This window comes from Littorina saxatilis, unplaced genomic scaffold, assembly GCF_037325665.1.
Source record: "Littorina saxatilis isolate snail1 unplaced genomic scaffold, US_GU_Lsax_2.0 scaffold_1840, whole genome shotgun sequence".
In the NCBI taxonomy this organism is placed as follows: domain Eukaryota; kingdom Metazoa; phylum Mollusca; class Gastropoda; order Littorinimorpha; family Littorinidae; genus Littorina; species Littorina saxatilis.
Genome location: NW_027129450.1, coordinates 1 through 19469, shown reverse-complemented (window position 1 = coordinate 19469; position 19469 = coordinate 1). Strand labels below are relative to the sequence as shown.

General features: G+C 44.5%; 1 protein-coding gene across 1 annotated transcript; it reads right to left on the bottom strand.

Moving 5' to 3' along the window:
• Positions 1–9226: 9226 nt before the first annotated feature.
• On the bottom strand, positions 9227–13059 carry LOC138957727 (methyltransferase-like protein 27; the record flags this gene model as incomplete). The annotated part of the gene is made up of 4 exons (XM_070328787.1): positions 12978–13059; positions 12012–12193; positions 9768–9896; positions 9227–9362 (listed from the first exon to the last, which is right to left on the bottom strand). Coding segments are annotated over exons 2-4 (421 nt in total), but the record flags the coding sequence as incomplete, so codon positions are not given.
• Positions 13060–19469: the final 6410 nt, after the last annotated feature.

The following is a 19469-nucleotide window of genomic DNA, read 5'->3' as shown; positions in this document are numbered from 1 at the left end:
CTTGCTTTACAAACTTTGGCAAGGCAAATATAAAGTGTCAGAAAAACCAAAATCAGAAACACCAAAATCAGAAACACCAAAACCAACAAACAAAGCAGTAGTACCTGCAGTGGATTCATTTCATATGGAATAATTTTAATATTTTAATTTTGATAACATAAAAATGAGTTCTGAAAAGACAATAGTTAATCTAGTTTATCACGCTGCAGTGATTGGAGGCTTGAGTGTAGGTTACACAATGCTGGGTAAAAGTCTCCTCAGAATGAAACCAGCCGACTTGGGAAAGTTAGACTTCGAAGACGGTGCTAAACTAATTGGTGTTGTGACAGCTTCCTTTGCAACAAAAGACTTCCTGGTGAAGCAAGGAATTATTCCAGAAAATATAAACATGTAAGACAATAAAATGGCTAGCTTGGTTATGATGGTGGGAGGTGCGATTGTAAATGCGCTTGCATTTTCTGGCAGCAACTATTTGTTTTCTAAACTGCAAAATGGTGAAGAGAGGGAAAGGCACAACAAAGCCATGGAACAACTGGCGAAAGCACAGGATGAATACGAGAAGAAACGAATTGCGCAGTTAGACTTTATGAATGATAAACTCAGGCAGCAAGGACATGCAAACAAAACCTTTGCCAATGTTGATGCAGCCATTCAAGAATACTATCTCGTAACTGGAAAGAAAATGAAGACAAGTGCTCCTCCAAAACTGGGTGACTTTTATCAGCCTTCAGAAGAGCAGAAGGTGGGCGAGATTGTTTTCATTGTTATTGGTATGGCTGTTGTTTACTTTATTGCGCGTGCTGTCAAATCTTAATATTCTGTCATTTAAAAAACCATGAGTGATGCTTTGTTATCTAAAATATATTATTCCCCAAAAGGATACTGGAAAGGAAGAACTGCTATTGACAAGCTCAGTGACGCAGCAGGTGTTTCTCAAGATATAGCAAAGAAATGGTTGTCAAAGCAGGCAGTTTGGCAGATCTATTTACCTGCACCAAGAAAAATTACACGACCACACTTTGTTAACATTAAACCGAATGACACTCATCAAATAGACCTGCTGTATTTACCGCATGACACAGTCAGAAGGAAGAAATATAAGTATGCACTGACTGTAGTTGATGTTGCAACAAGATACAAAGATGCTGAACCGTTGACAGAGAAAAGTGCTATAGCTACAGCTGTTGCCCTGCAAGAAATTTACAGACGTGGACCACTAAAGTATCCCAGAATGATTCAGTGCGATGATGGTAAGGAGTTTAAAGGAGCTGTCAACCAGCTTCTGTTAAAACATCATGTTACAGTGAAGAGAGGTATTCCAGGAAACCACAGGTCACAGGCTATTGTTGAGAGCTTTAACAAACAGTTGGCAGAAAAACTGTTTTCATATCAGTACCATCAGGAATTTTTGGACACAGAAAGTAAATTGCGTAACACTGAATGGGTCAAAAGATTACCATCAGTACTTAGAGCAATGAATCTGGAGGTATTTAAAGCTACAGGGTTAAGACCAGTTGATGCAATCAAACAGAAAACAATACCTGTTGCTCCAAAGTCAACAACACCAGTGGCATTACTACCTTTCAATCAGAAAGTCAGATATTTATATGCACCCGGTGAAGCTGAGGGTGACAGCAGGAAGCGTGCAACGGATCCAATCTGGAGTATTGACATTCATGAAATCAAGAGAGTAGTAGAGACAAATCCACCTATATATTACTTGAGAGAACCAGCACCGCAAAGAGCCTTTGTAAAAGAGGAATTACAATTAGTTCCACGTGGTACAAATGTTAAATGATTTTTTATTTCAGATTTTATAGTGTTAACAAAAATGGAAGCTCTGAGAAAGAATTCTAAGCAACTTCATTTTTTTAATTTATATTTTTATTTTGAGTTATAAAATCAAACTCACAGCGATGGAAGACTCTGTATTAGAATCTTTATCGACAGTATTTGACACCGTTGAATTACAAGTAACGGATCCTCAAAATGTGCAGTCCAGTGTGCAAGACGCCATTGAACAAATTCCAAACAATTTGTTGATTGAACCTCCAGTAAAAGCGCAGATAGTCAGTTTAATAAAATACAAAACAGTCAGTGATGAGGTGCTAGAAGTTCATGTTTCAACCAGACAACTAGCACTTAATTCTATGGCAGAATTGAATGGAAACTGGGCAGATGAAATGATGAAACGGTTTGAGCAAGCTGCAGAGGATGCAAAGATGAAAGGATCCGGATGGTCAGAAGGTGAAATTATAAAAATAGAATTGAAGCTAAGTAAATTTGCCCCCATCAGAGGTAGAAGTTACATACCTTTACCTCCTGCTCTTGTCAAAAAACGTGCTGTGCTGAACATAAAGAATGATGATGACAAATGTTTTATGTGGTGTGTTCTGGCAAGACTGTACAGTGTAAAGAAAAATGCAGAAAGAGTGTCTAACTATCATGCATACAGAAATAAACTAAACTTTACTGGTATTGAATTTCCTGTCGGCATTACAAGCATTGACAAATTTGAACAGCAAAACAAACCCATCACCGTAAATGTTTACACGTGGGATGAGGAAGATGAACTGAAACCAGTCAGAATATCAAAGAACTCACCAACGATTGGTGATTGTGATACTAACCATGTTGACATGTTACTAATGACTGATGGTGTAAAATATCATTACACTTTGATTCGTACAATGAGTAGACTGATGGCGAGCACAAGCAATCACAATAGTAAACAAGACTTTTGTAGGCGATGTCTCTTGCGTATTCCATCAATTCATGCAGCACTTATACACAAGCAACATTGTAAGAGCGTTGATGATGCGGTTGTGAAGTTAACAACACCGCCGCCAGACAGCAAAGTGTATTTTAAGAATGTATGCAAACTACAGAAAAGTCCTTATGTTGTTTATGCTGACTTTGAATCTATCATTGTGCCATATGAAGGACCTTTACCAAAAGACCTACCTAAAACAGTAACTCTAAGTAATCATCAAGTCTGTTCATATGCATTTATTGTTGTTAGTTCAGATGGTAAACATTCTAAACCGCAATTGTACAGAGGACCTAATGCAGCAAAGAACTTCTTACAGCAAATGAACCAAGTGCGAAATGACTGCTCCAAACAACTGAATCTTTCAGACATTGTTATGAAACCGGAAGACCAAGAACAGTTTAACTCTACCACACAGTGTTGGATATGCGAACAAAGTCTAACACCAAACACAGACAATCCAATAGTAAGAGATCATGATCATGTAAGTGGGCAGTTCCGAGGAGCAGCACACAGCAAATGTAATCTACAATTAAAGTTTGATCCTAAGACTTGGAAGCTTCCAATCTTCTTCCATAACTTGCGCGGTTATGATTCACATCTGATCATGCAGGCAGTAACTGATGAATACAAAGCAAGATGCATTGCGCAGTCTTCAGAAAAGTACATGGCCTTTACTCTGAATAGTTTACACTTCTACGATTCTGCTCAACATCTGATGGGAACACTTGAGTCTTTATCTTCATCACTAACTGCTTTCCCAATCACATGTAAGTACTTTGACAGTGACTTAGTTAGAAAGGGAGTCTATCCATATGAATACATGGATTCGTGGGAGAGGTTTGATGAAGATGAGTTACCACCAAAGGATGCTTACTTCTCACGGCTGAAGGGTAAAGGTATAAGTGACGAAGACTATGAACACGCTAAGACTGCATGGAATAAATTAGGATGTAATACAATGGGTGATTATCATGATCAATATTTGTTGGCTGATGTTTGTTTACTTGCAGATATATTTGAGAATTACAGAAGAACATGTATGAAGCACTACAATCTAGATCCTTCACATTACATATCTGCACCAGGCATGAGCTGGGATGCATTTCTTAGATTTACAGGAGTAAAGATTGACTTGCTATCAGATCTACCTACACTTCAGATGATTGAAAATGGACTACGTGGAGGAATCAGTATGGCTTCACACAATTACTGCAAAGCCAACAACAAATACTTGGACGACTTTGATCCTATAAAACCTTCTAATTACATCATGTATCTAGATGCAAACAATTTGTATGGTTGGGCAATGTGTCAGACGCTTCCACTTCGGAACTTTAAGATCTATTCAGGACCATTTTCACAATGTGTTGTGCTGACAATATTAAAAGCAGGCCCAGACAGTCGAAAGGGATGGATACTAGAAGTTGACTTAGACTATCCACTATCACTTCATGATCTACATAATGATTATCCTTTAGCGGCTGAGAGGTTAAAAGTAAACCCAAGAGAACCTCCAAAGCTGGTGCCCAATCTGTTTCACAAAAAGAAGTATGTGTGTCACTACAGACTGTTACAGTTTTACATTAGACATGGATTAATTTTGAAGGCTGTTCATCGTATAATTTTATTTGATCAAGAACAGTTTATGAAACCTTACATCATGAAAAACACAGAACTGAGAACCAAAGCCGCTGATGCATCAGAGAAAGACTTTTTTAAACTGATGAACAACAGTTGCTTTGGTAAGACAATGGAAAACCCACACAAGAGAAAGGATGTTAGACTTGTTACAAGAGAAAATGAGGCCATCAAGCTGACATCCAAACCACAGTATCAAGACTTTAAATACTTTCATGAACAGCTGTATGGTATCTTAATGAAAAAACTTGTAGTCAAGCTTGACAAACCAGTATTCATAGGCTTTACTGTGCTAGAGTTGTCAAAACTGTTGATGCTTGAGTTTTTGTATGATTATTTGAAGCCAAGATATCCCAAATCGAGAGTACTTTACACAGACACAGATTCATTCTTACTTGACATTCCAGCGGATGACATTTACAAAGATCTAGAAGCTGAAAGTCCTGCAGTAAAAGGAAAAGATTCTTTTTATGACACTTGCGACTACCCTAAAGAATCACCATTGCACTCAAATGTTAACAAGAAGGTTATTGGAAAGATGAAAGATGAAATGAATGGGAAGATAATTAAGGAGTATGTTGGATTGCGTGCAAAGATGTACAGTGTTGCAAGTGAGAAAGGGGTGGTTAAAAAAGCAAAGGGTGTAAGCAAACAGGTTGTAAAGTCGAGCATATCGCATGATAACTACAAGGAAGCACTGTTTCAGAAGCGAGTGTTTCACCATGACAACCCTAAGATCAGTTCCGCGCTTCATCAGATCAACACAACTATTGTAAACAAGAAATCTTTAGATGCTAATGACACAAAGCGCGTTTATTCATCACCAGAATATTCTTATGCAATTGGGCACTGGAGAACAAACGCGGCTCCAAATAGTCTGAGTGTGTAATAAGAATTGTTGTCAATCGGGAAAACCCGCTATGACAGCTTTGTTTTGACTACAGCGGGAAAAAGGACGTTGCTTGTGAAAGGGGAGTGTTTGTGAAAGGGGAGAAGGCTTTGTTGAGTTTCAAAGCAGCCACCAAGTACACTTATCAAAAGCTTGAATCAAATAAACAAGTCAATTGAATAAGTTAACACTCGGCGGCCGCCCGAAGGCAGCCTAAAAAGTTTATAGTAGGGCGTTGAAGCAGGGTGAAGCAAAAACAATAACACAGCTGAAGCAGGGTGTTGAAGCAGGATGATTAAGAAGACAGCCAAAGCAGGGCAGGTGCAGCAAACCGTACATGCATGATCGTTACTATATTTAGAATCACGTCATTACTATTTTTGAAACCGTACATGCATGATCGTTACTATATTTAAACACTTGTCTAACAGTGCAGGTGCAGTGTGATACTTCTGTTGTTGCGCACAAACAAGCACTGTAAGTCTAAGACTGGGACTGTTGGAGCTCTGATGTGACAGGAATATGCGGCGTTTCTGACCAGTACTCTCTGTACTCTTCGATCTGGAGCATCTCTTCGATTTGTTTAAGTTTGCCCATGATAAAACTGATTGGCAAACCAACAGTGGTAAATCGCGGAAATGCATAAAGCGATCTAGCAACGGCGCGTAGTCTACGCGCATGAACATCGGAATAGCCAGTTTTTGCTTTCAACCAGTCAGCCCACGTTTCTTTTATTCTCCCTTCTTTTCTTTGCTTCTCCTGCCATTGTTTGCACATAATCAAAAACTGTCCAAACTGAATGTAAATTAAGATTTGTTGTGCGTCCTGTCTTTTGAGATTTCTCATCCCTTTTTGCAGTCTTTCCACAATATCTTTTTCATTTTCTGCTTGAGCAAAATAAGCATTTGTGAAAGCTTCTGTGGATATAGCATGGCTAACATCTGCTTGGTTTGAAACGAGATAGTGATGTAAATCACTTGGCGTTGTTGGTTCTACTCTCTTTTTCTTTCCGTCTTTTTCTTTGAACAAATCTTCTATCTTCCTTTTTGGTTTTTTGGGCAGTCTCATTAATCCTTCTGTTTTAGCCTTAACTGCTATTAAGGCCATCTGCTCAAAATATTTTCTATTCTCTTCTAGTACATGCTGTTCTTCTTCTGTCCAAAATTCTGATGGTGTTGGCGCTGGTAGTGGGACATTACAAGCTTGTTCCATGTCAGGTAGAATTAAAGTTGTTGACCGCCTAGAATAATCTAACAATTCTTGATGAACATTTTGCGATTCAAGAAGCTCTTTCTCTAATTCTGCGACATTCACCTTGTTAAATTAAGCACTTTTTTCACTGAAACACATACACGTCTTCACAGAACAGCACCTCAATACGAAATGGCGAGACAGGTCTGCCTGGTTGCTAACAACACAAACTAGATCGGGTTGTTATCAACACACAGTGGTGGGCGGAAGTGACGTGAATGGTTACTATCACATGATTTAATCTTGTCTTGCCATTGGAGGAATATAGAAGACTAGCTTGGATCAAAACACACGCTGGCTGTTTGAGTTTACCAGATCAATACGGTAGTTATGGCTTGCCGACGACGGGCAGATTGGATCAAAACACACGCTGGCTGTTTGGAGTGGCCCAACTAGTTAATATTTCAATGGAAACTAAATTTAGCGTTGTATCAGAGAAAGGGAGAATGTACGTTCTGGGTTACTGATTCCGACAGACCCGGCATTGGTTCAAAACAACCTTACTTTACTGTATTTTTTTTGTATGGATTTATGCAGTATTTTTCTGATTTTGTCGCATGTTTCATTTTAGTAAAAGTTTAGTCCAGAAGCCTATTTTGCGTTAATATTTAGGGTCTGTCGGAATCGGTGAGCCAGAACGTACATTCTCCCTTTCTCTCTCTCTCTCTCTCTCTCTCTCTCTCCTCCCTTCCCCCCGCTTCCATCCTCTCTTGCTCCATTCTTAGTCACATTACGTCACACGCGGACGCGCGGGTTATAGTAGGAAACACGCACTTCTTAATGATATAGGATACCGATACGTGCACAGCCTGGTGGCAACCTTATGAGTAGAACACCATGAGAAGTGGCACAACTTGTACGTGACGCCATTTCTTTCTTTTATGACGTATTTTTCGAACTTTGACGCCAGACATAACACGTATAATGGTGGTGGGGGGGGGGGGGGGAATAGACGTTTTGATTTGTTCAATCGGTGTCGTATCTCATTAATGCATGGACACTGTAGCCTGCAAGCCCTCCAGTACTCTTCTTCTTCTTCTTCTTCTTCATTTTCTTCTTCTTCTTCTTCTTCTTCTTCTTCTTCTTCTTCTTCTTCTTCTTCTTCTTCTTCTTCTTCTTCTTCTTCTTCTTCTTCTTCTTCTTCTTCGTTCATGGGCTGAAACTCCCACGTTCACTTATGTTTTTGCACGAGTGGATTTTTACGTGTATGACCGTTTTGACCCCGCCATTATGGCAGCATACCCCGATATCGGGGGAAAGTATGCTGGGTATTTTCGAGTTTCTATAGCCAACCGAACTCTGATATGGATAACAGGATCTTTTCCGTGAGCACTTGGTCTTGTGCTTGCGTGTACACACGAAGGGGGATAAGCCACTAGCAGATCTGCACATACGTTGACCTGGGACTTCGCTCAGTTGAGGACAGGGCAAAGAGATAATTATACCAACTACCAACAATCAAAAGGGAGACTACTGAGTGTCACCGTGTCATATACTCACTGTCTTCTATAGGGAGACTACTGAGTGTCACCGTGTCATATACTCACTGTCTTCTATAGGGAGACTACTGAGTGTCACCGTGTCATATACTCACTGTCTTCTATAGGGAGACTACTGAGTGTCACTGTGTCATATACTCACTGTCTTCTATAGGGAGACTACTGAGTGTCACCGTGTCATATACTCACTGTCTTCTATAGGGAGACTACTGAGTGTCACTGTGTCATATACTCACTGTCTTCTATAGGGAGACTACTGAGTGTCACCGTGTCATATACTCACTGTCTTCTATAGGGAGACTACTGAGTGTCACCGTGTCATATACTCACTGTCTTCTATAGGGAGACTACTCAGTGTCAACGTGTCATATACTCACTGTCTTCTATAGGGAGACTACTGAGTGTTACCGTGTCATATACTCACTGTCTTCTATAGGGAGACTACTGAGTGTCACCGTGTCATATACTCACTGTCTTCTATAGGGAGACTACTCAGTGTCAACGTGTCATATACTCACTGTCTTCTATAGGGAGACTACTGAGTGTCACTGTGTCATATACTCACTGTCTTCTATAGGGAGACTACTCAGTGTCACCGTGTCATATACTCACTGTCTTCTATAGGGAGACTACTGAGTGTCACTGTGTCATATACTCACTGTCTTCTATAGGGAGACTACTCAGTGTCACCGTGTCATATACTCACTGTCTTCTATAGGGAGACTACACAGTGTCACCGTGTCATATACTCACTGTCTTCTATAGGGAGACTACTCAGTGTCACTGTGTCATATACTCACTGTCTTCTATAGGGAGACTACTCAGTGTCACCGTGTCATATACTCACTGTCTTCTATAGGGAGACTACTCAGTGTCACTGTGTCATATACTCACTGTCTTCTATAGGGAGACTACTCAGTGTCACCGTGTCATATACTCACTGTCTTCTATAGGGAGACTACTCAGTGTCACCGTGTCATATACTCACTGTCTTCTATAGGGAGACTACTGAGTGTCACCGAGTCATATACTCACTGTCTTCTATAGGGAGACTACTGAGTGTCACCGTGTCATATACTCACTGTCTTCTATAGGGAGACTACTGAGTGTCACCGTGTCATATACTCACTGTCTTCTATAGGGAGACTACTGAGTGTCACCGTGTCATATACTCACTGTCTTCTATAGGGAGTGGTTTGTCGTTGAGGTAGCAGCAGAACTCTTTCCTGTAGATGTTCTTGGCACGAGCCTTTTCTAGCAAGCTGGAGCAGGGGTCAAGGCCATCCATTTGCTTGAAGCCTCGTTTCTGCAGCTGTTTGCGAGAAGAACAACAAACGTTGAAACTCTATGCACAGTTAAGTAGGTCAACAGACAGACAGGCAGGCAGGCAGGCAGGCAGACAGGCAGGCAGGCAGGCAAAGAAATTAACATATTTTAATGTACAGCAAATGACAAAAAAATTAAATATCTGTGATGACTGCAATCGACTCCCACCGGTATTTGCCTTTGACGGTAATTCATTTGTTAATCAACATTGGGTATACAATTAATCTTACAAACTCAAACACACACAATTGCAGTTTCGTGGTATTATTGGTTTGTTGCACTATACCATACCTCTTGCCCCTTGAAGATGTTGCGTTTTAAAGGCTAGCACTATACCATACCTCTTGTCCGATAAATATGTTGCGTTTTAAAGGCTAGCACTATACCATACCTCTTGTCCGACGAAGCCAGTGCCGCAAGCCACGTCGAGAATGAGCACCTTGTCTCTGTGTGTCCGGTAGAACGCGGCCACAGACTCTGCAGCGATGACCGGCCCTCTGAACTTGTCCGGTCCGGCATCCTGCAGAGAGAGATGCGTATGAGCTGCGGACATTATACGTTATTTTGTATTTTTGACCAAAATATGACATTTTACACAGATCGAGACAGTGAGTGTTCCCCCGAGACCGCGCTTAAATAACATGTATGTATCGATCGATTATGGTTAACATTCCTTTTAGTTTTTACCATTGAACGCACTGCACTATTTTGTAGTCTCGGCTGGCCGCCTCAATGTGTAGTTTTGTCGGACTCTGACGTCACATGGCTCAAAGAAGGGAAATTCAATGTTTAATCAACTACATTAATGTGTATACCTGTTGAGACGCTACGTCAAAATATCATTGATGCTCTCAGGAAGTGTCAAACTATGTATGTAATGCTAGAGAGATAGACGGGCGCAGTGGCCCAGTGGATAAGCCATCGGCCTCCTGATCGGTTGAGTGTTCGAATCCCGGCTGCGCCAGGTGGGTTAAGGGTGGAGATTATTCCAATCTCCCCAGTTAACTTATGTGAACAACTGCTTGTGTCGTACACGCAAGCACAAGACCAAGTGCGCACAGAAAAGATCCTGTAATCCATGGCAGAGTTCGAAGGGTTAGAGTTAGAAACACAAAAATACCCAGCATGCCTCCCCCGGAATCGGCGTATGGCGGGCTGATCGGCGGGATAAAAACGGTTATGTATCGATTGGAGATTGGATTTCCCTTCTTTGAGTCATGTGACGTCAGAGGCCGACAAAACTTTATAATTTGGCTTTTCAGGTTGACCGAAACTTCAAAGGAACTCCAAAAAAAAACGTCATGTGTTTGATTGCATGTGTGTGTGCTGTTCAATGTCAAAACAACAACAAAGTGAGTACATGACGTGTGTTTTGTAGTTCCTTTGAAGTTTCGGTCAACCTGAAACGCCCAAATATGAAGCTTATGTGTTTGATTGCATGTGGATTGCATGCATGTGTTTGTGTGCTCGTTCAATCGTCAAAACAACAACAAAGTCATAGTACCTGAAAGGAATTCGATCGATACATAAATGTTATTTGCGTTTGTTTGTTTGTTTGCTTAACGCCCAGACGACCACGAAGGGCCATATCAGGGCGGTGCTGCTTTGACATATAACGTGCGCCACACACAAGACAGAAGTCGCAGCACAGGCTTCATGTCTCACCCAGTCACATTATTCTGACACCGGACCAACCAGTCCTAGCACTAACCCCATAATGCCAGACGCCAGGCGGAGCAGCCACTAGATTGCCAATTTTAAAGTCTTATGTATGACCCGGCCGGGGTTTGAACCCACGACCTCCCGATCACCGGGCGGACGCCTTACCACTAGGCCAACCGTGCCAGTGTTATTTGCGTGTTTGACCAAAATATGACATTTTACACAGATCACGACAGTCATTGTTCACCTCGACCGCTAGCGCGGTCTCGGAGAACAATGACTGTCTCGATCTGTGTAAAATGTCATATTTTGGTCAAACACGCAAATAACGTGTAATACACGTGAAACTCCACTCGTGCAAAACCATGAGTGAACGTGAGAGTTTCAGCCCATGAACAAAGAAGATGAAGAAGCAGAAATGCTAGAAACTCAGGATCATTCAAGGTTTGCACTAGTAAATTACTTATCCTGAAAACAGTTTTTCCACAGTTCCCTATTCTAGTTTTAGTTTGATCGGCTTGTGAGGAAGGTTCAAAGGGCACACGTATGACCGCGCGTCGACTGAAGCAATGGTCGATGACTACTTGTGGGATGATATACTTTTTTTTTTCTTCTTGATTCTCTTTTGTGGAGTTCTTTTTTTCTTCTTTTTTTTGTTTACATGATTGTATAGACTTTACATTACATTACATCACATAGACAAGGGGACAATAACAACACGCAGGGGGTGGGGGTAGGGGGGGTAGGGGGGGTAGGGGGGTGGTCATGGCTTGGTTGTCGCAGTATCAAAAATATGTAAAGGAAAAATAACCTAAGAGTTACATAAAAACATGCATATACAAGCGCCAATCCTTGTAAAAAAAAATGTATCTAGTGTATTATTCATAGCTGCGTTGTACTTTTCCCAAATGATGATATACTTATGCTACAGCTAGTTTTGTCAAGAAAGTGCATGCTGCTGATAGTACTGTACCTGTTCGTACGTAGCGCTCCAGTTATGATACGCGTCCGTAGATTCCTTGGTCGAAATCCCGTGGCGACCCACGTTGTAAACGGCGCGGTAAGACGAGACTTGTTCACCATTGTGTGTCTCGGCAAACCTCTTGACCTCTTTCTCAAGCTCGGACATGTTTCCGTTTTCAGTTCAGTCTGAAACTGCCAACGACAACGAGCAAACACACAGGGATCAACAAATGTCAATATTTATGATGCAGTACGACGAAATACTGCCAGGGCTCCCCAAAGCGCGCGTCCATGCGTCCTATTCGCACTAGAAGCCGAAAACACGTCCTATACATTTCTGGAGGGGGTCCCGGGACGCACTGAACTTTAACAGAGAGGGTCCTGGGACGTACTTCATTTCCTTTATCGTGCGTACCGTAGATACTTTTCAGACTGCAATCGTCAGCTATTGTACAAAGTACACTATGCGTGAACACGATATTTTATATGTACACCGGCAATCGTCAGCTATTGTACAATTTTATATGTACACCGGGAATTGTCAGCTATTGTACAAAGTACACTATGCGTGAACACGATATTTTATATGTACACCGGCAATCGTCAGCTATTGTACAATTTTATATGTACACCGGGAATTGTCAGCTATTGTACAAAGTATACTATGCGTGAACACGATATTCTATATGTACACCGGCAATCGTCAGCTATTGTATAATTTTATATGTACACCGGGAATCGTCAGCTATTGTACAAAGTACACTATGCGTGAACACGATATTTTATATGTACACCGGCAATCGTCAGCTATTGTACAAAGTACACTGTGCGTGAACACGATATTGTATATGTACACCGGCAATCGTCAGCTATTGTACAAACAGCCAACCAGCCAACCTGCAAGTCAAACAGCCAGACAACCAGACCAAAGATTGGACATAAAAATGGACAGACGCCAAACACTGCACGCTTTTACCTTTCCTGGTGTACTTGTATGTATGCCTCTTGCTCGGTGCACTGACGCGGCTCCTCTCGCTGTCGGCTTATAAATTAATTAAACACTATAATTTCATAAGCACGCCCTTGCAAAAGATTGCGTGTGTATGCGTGCGTGTGTGTGTGTGTGTGTGTGTGTGTGTGTGTGTGTGTGTGGGTATGTGTGTGTGGGTGTGTGTGTGTGTGTGTGCGTGCGTGTGTGTGCGTGTGTGTGTGTGTGTGTGTGTGTGTGTGTGTGTGTGTGTGTGTGTGTGTGTGTGTGTGTGTGTGTGTGTGTGTGTGTGTTTTCTTTGTGTACTGTTATTCCTTGATATACTCTTGTTAAAGAAAAAGGAGTGACCAGTTTGAAGTGTACAAAATCACGGTTTATATTGTGCTTTGTCAAAATGAAGGGACCACAGTGGACCCCCACCCTGTTAACGACATCCCCCCACCCTGTTTACGACTTCCCCCCACCCTGTTTATGTCATCCCACCCCCCTGTTTACGACATCCCCCCCCCCTGTTTATGTCATCCCACCCCCCTGTTTACGACATCCCCCCCCCCCCCCCCTGTTTATGTCATCCCACCCCCCCTGTTTACGACATCCCTCCCTCTGTTTACGACATCCCCCCAATCCAGTTTGCGACATCCCCCCACCCTGTTTACGACATCCCCCCACCCTGTTTACGACATCCCACCCCCCTGTTTACGACATCCCACCCCCACCCCCACCCTGTTTACGACAACCCCCCACCTCCCACCCTGTTTAGGACATCCCCTCACCCTGTTTACGACATCCCCCCCTGTTTACGATATCCCCTCCACCCTGTTTACGACATCCCCCCACCCTGTTTACGACATCCCCCCCACCCTGTTTACGACATCCCCCCACCTTGTTTACGACATCCCTCCCTCTGTTTACGACATCCCCCCAAACCTGTTTGCGACATCCCCCCACCCTGTTTACGACATCCCCCCACCCTGTTTACGACATCCCACCCCCCCCTGTCTACGACATCCCACCCCCACCCCCACCCTGTTTACGACAACCCCCCACCTCCCACCCTGTTTAGGACATCCCCTCACCCTGTTTACGACATCCCCCCCTGTTTACGACATCCCCTCCACCCTGTTTACGACATCCCCCACCCTGTTTACGACATCCCCCCCCACCCTGTTTACGACATCCCCCACCCTGTTTACGACATCCCCTCACCCTGTTTACGACATCCCCCCCCCCCCCCCCTGTTTACGACATCCCCCTCCACCCTGTTTACGACATCACCCTGTCTACGACATCCCCCCTTCCTGTTTACGACATTCCCCCCACCCTGTTTACGACCCCCCCCCCCCCACCCTGTTTATGATATCCCCCCTCCCACCCTGTTTACGATACCCCCCCCTCCCTGTTCATGGTATCCCCCCCCTGCTTACAACATCCCCCACCCTGTTTTCGATATCCCCCCCTGTTTACGACATCCCCCCTTCCCCCCTCCCCGTTTACGATATCCCCCCCCCCCCTGTTTACGACATCCCCCATCCTGTTTATGACATCTCCCCCCATCCTGTTTACGACATCCCCCCCCCCCCCCATCCTTTTTACGATATCTGCCTCACCCTGTTAACCCCCCCCCCCCCCCCCCCTGTTTACGACATCCCCCTCCTGTTTACGACATCCCCCTTCTGTTTACGACATTCCCCCCCCCCCTGTTTACGACATCCCCACCCCCCCCCACCCTGTTTACGACATCCCCTCTCCCTGTTTACGACATCCAACCCCCCCCCCCCCCCCCCCCCCGGTAGACGATGTTGGGAAATAACTATGACGGGTTTGTATCGGCTGTGACAGAGTGAAGACTCTTCCTGTTATTCAGTCAACATTTCCGGAAGGTCGCAGTTTCGAATCCGGGCCGGGACGGACACGGGTCAACTTTGTGTGCAGACCCAGAGACGGTATCCATTTCCCACCCCCGTGTCACCACAGTGGCACGTACAAGACCGACCTCGGTCATCCTGCCATAAGTGCAGATGGCTGATACCACCAACACACGCATACACTTGTGTATCTCATCTAAAGTCGGGTTAAAACCCGAGAACATGCCCCTAATGGCTTTGCCGTGAGGGCGTAACACTTGGTTTAAACAAAATTGTATTCAGGATTTCTTCGCATGAACAGTTCAAAACACACAACTAGGACACGCACTCAAGCAAATGCTTATATCACGTGACCAAAACAATACTAAATTACACACATTTTCGTAACAATAAACCAGAAGAACAAATTGAAAGAATGGGGATGGGGAGCTAAATAGGAACAAAGAAATCTACAGAAGATAAAAAAGAAAAGGGAGGGACTCTTGAATTTCTCAAGACAGTGAGTGGAACTGTTCGCACGGGAGGGAGCGTGCCTTTAATACAAATCTGTTTATGGCTGAACACGTGGCCCGGCACTTGATTTATTTTACTGCAGATGTGTTGCCCGTGGTCGGTTTCACGCACTACAACGACATGAACCCGGTCACGTGACACGCATTGATTACGCTGTTGACACGGTCTCCCGGGCTGGTGTGCACAGGGAAGTTACCCACCGAGTGTGCATGGGGTCGTTTAGACGTTGAAACCACGATCGCAGCGAATAACTGACTCCGATGTGTATGTTATGCAGTGTCCAATCGATATGATGCCATGTTCTTTCGAAAATCTGCATCGGAGCCACGATTCACTTGATGGCCTGCAGCGATCGCACAGCACCCGTGTCAGTTTCCCACGTTGCCTTGACCTTGACCTCAAGCGAAACTCACGTGACCTCAGGCAACATACTTTGTCGGCTATCACTCGGGGCAAGTGACCCGGTGTCACGAAATTTTCTTTCGACGAAATATTTTTTCTCCCCAACCAACACGTTTCACTCATTTTTGTACCAAAAACAATTCTTCTGCAAAACCATCCTCTGACTTCGGGTTAGGGGTAAGTTTGGGAATGGGTTAGGTATGTAAACGGTTTTAAAATGCGTCAATTTCTGGCGATGTTTGTGAACTAAGAATTCAATCGACGCCGTCCGCGGGAATTCGGTATTAAGACATACCCGAAATCTTCGTTCACAAACATCGCCAGAAATTGACGCATTTTAAAACTGTTTACATACCTAACCCATTCCCAAACTTACCCCTAACCCGTAGTCAGAGGATGGTTTTGCATAAGAATTGTTTTTGGTACAAAAATGAGTGAAACGTGTTGGTGGGGGAGAAAAAATATTTTGGCGAAAGAAAATTTCGTGACAGGCATTGCCGCAGCAAATCGGAAACTCCGATGTATATATTTTCATGAAATGGGGTCATATTGAGCGGATACTGCCCAACATACATATTAGAGTCATGTCATTCGCTGCGATCGTTGGTCAACCACGCGTGTCCTGTCTGTACGAGGTAAGGGGCGCAACTCTTGCACAACGCGTGTCCTGTCTGTACGAGGTAAGGGGCGCAACTCTTGCACAACGCGTGTCCTGTCTGTACGAGGTAAGGGGCACAACTCTTGCACAACGCGTGTCCTGTCTGTACGAGGTAAGGGGCGCAACTCTTGCACAACGCGTGTCCTGTCTGTACGAGGTAAGGGGCGCAACTCTTGCACAACGCGTGTCCTGTCTGTACGAGGTAAGGGGCGCAACTCTTGCACAACGCGTGTAAACCCCGACAGAGTTAGTTCCGGAAAACGTCTATTGGTTGAAACTGAGGGCTGCACGTGATTCTAACTAATCCGATCCCGCAGCTGGGTCCCACCCGGTTGATAACTTTCTCGTTCACCTTGGCCCTGGAGTGCTCGTGTCTGTGAACACCTTGGCCCTGGAGTGCTCGTGTCTGTGAACACCTTGGCCCTGGAGTGCTCGTGTCTGTGAACACCTTGGCCCTGGAGTGCTCGTGTCTGTGAACACCTTGGCCCTGGAGTGCTCGTGTCTGTGAACACCTTGGCCCTGGAGTGCTCGTGTCTGTGAACACCTTGGCCCTGGAGTGCTCGTGTCTGTGAACACCTTGGCCCTGGAGTGCTCGTGTCTGTGAACACCTTGGCCCTGGAGTGCTCGTGTCTGTGAACACCTTGGCCCTGGAGTGCTCGTGTCTGTGAACACCTTGGCCCTGGAGTGCTCGTGTCTGTGAACACCTTGGCCCTGGAGTGCTCGTGTCTGTGAACACCTTGGCCCTGGAGTGCTCGTGTCTGTGAACACCTTGGCCCTGGAGTGCTCGTGTCTGTGAACACCTTGGCCCTGGAGTGCTCGTGTCTGTGAACACCTTGGCCCTGGAGTGCTCGTGTCTGTGAACACCTTGGCCCTGGAGTGCTCGTGTCTGTGAACACCTTGGCCCTGGAGTGCTCGTGTCTGTGAACACCTTGGCCCTGGAGTGCTCGTGTCTGTGAACACCTTGGCCCTGGAGTGCTCGTGTCTGTGAACACCTTGGCCCTGGAGTGCTCGTGTCTGTGAACACCTTGGCCCTGGAGTGCTCGTGTCTGTGAACACCTTGGCCCTGGAGTGCTCGTGTCTGTGAACACCTTGGCCCTGGAGTGCTCGTGTCTGTGAACACCTTGGCCCTGGAGTGCTCGTGTCTGTGAACACCTTGGCCCTGGAGTGCTCGTGTCTGTGAACACCTTGGCCCTGGAGTGCTCGTGTCTGTGAACACCTTGGCCCTGGAGTGCTCGTGTCTGTGAACACCTTGGCCCTGGAGTGCTCGTGTCTGTGAACACCTTGGCCCTGGAGTGCTCGTGTCTGTGAACACCTTGGCCCTGGAGTGCTCGTGTCTGTGAACACCTTGGCCCTGGAGTGCTCGTGTCTGTGAACACCTTGGCCCTGGAGTGCTCGTGTCTGTGAACACCTTGGCCCTGGAGTGCTCGTGTCTGTGAACACCTTGGCCCTGGAGTGCTCGTGTCTGTGAACACCTTGGCCCTGGAGTGCTCGTGTCTGTGAACACCTTGGCCCTGGAGTGCTCGTGTCTGTGAACACCTTGGCCCTGGAGTGCTCGTGTTTGTGAACACCTTGGCCCTGGAGTGCTCGTGTTTGTGAACACCTTGGCCCTGGAGTGCTCGTGTCTGTGCAAGTGTGTCGGTGTAAACACTAAATTGGACAGTTCGCTGCGGTTGGTTTTAAATTCAGGAATGTTTAACATGAGCACGCCGCAGCAGACGATGTCAGAGAGAGCACTGGGTCAGTAGCAACGAAGCGAGCATTACACGGATGGGTAACAAGCAGGGCTAATCGCAGCAAACTCTCCCATTTAAAGGAGCACTCATTCCCGTCAAAACGGTAGACCACCCTAGCATTTTCAGGCGCTTTGCACCCTCAATTATTCAGGTGCTTCGCGCATTCAAGTGTGTTCAAAAACTCCATCACTCAGTTTTCAAGACTAATTAAAGAAATGTTGTTCAAAAGTGGAACATTTCAGCTGAAAGTGAACACTGCACGATATATTGTTAACTCTGGTATAATGGCGGCTTGTCAAACCATTTCTTTTTGTAATGTTGTTGCTTTAATGTTGTGTCCTTTGGAAATCAAGACTGCACGATTATCTATTGTTAATTCTGGAATAATGGCGGCTTGTCAAACCAGTTCTTTTTGTCATGCTGTTGCTTTAATTGTGTGTCCTTTGGAAATCATTAGTCAAACTCAATAAAGAAAACGTCTTATTGTTAGATCCTGGATTCTAATTCTTATTGTAATTCAATCAAGTTTGCGTTTTAATGAAACAGATCCTGTGATTGGTCAGAATGCCCCAACTCATTAAAAATTACCGGTCATTAATTGTCGATAACCACTCGCTAAAAAATCCATTAACAACCTGCTGGCGAGGCGCATTGATACAGCCTCAACTAGTCTCGGTTAGCTTTGAGGGTCATTTTACAAGTAGGAAATATGAGTTTGCTGTCCAGAAACCCGTCAAAAAAGAAGGGAAAATGTGTGTGAAAGAAAACAAAATAGGAGCAGAGTGATACGATAGGAATACAGAGACATATTTCTTGGGACTTGACCCTTGCAGGTAGGTGGACTGAAAGTAGTGTGTGAACAGAACAGAACCAATTCTGTCTGTTTACCATCGCATGAAAGCAGGAAAGAGATCGTCGTCAGATTGAATTACAATAACATTAACACGCTTCCATTTGAAACTTCTCGATCTTCATCGGGGATTGACGCCCCTCCCAAAGTCTATTTGAAGCCCTCCGTCGCTTCGCTCTGTCGGGCTTCAATTACCTTTGGTCGGGCGTCAATCCCCGATGAAGACCTCGAAGTTTCAAATGGAAGCATGTTAATGTGTAATTAGCAAACGAAAACGAGAGAGACAGTGAGAAGGACAGAAAATGTGTGTGTGTGTGTGTGTGTGTGTGTGTGTGTGTGTGTGTGTGTGTGTGTGTGTGTGTGTGTTTGTGTGTGTTTGTGAGTTTGTGTATGTGTGTGTGTGTGTGTGTGTGTGTGTGTGTGTGTGTGTGTGTGTGTGTGTGTGTGTGTGTGTGTGTG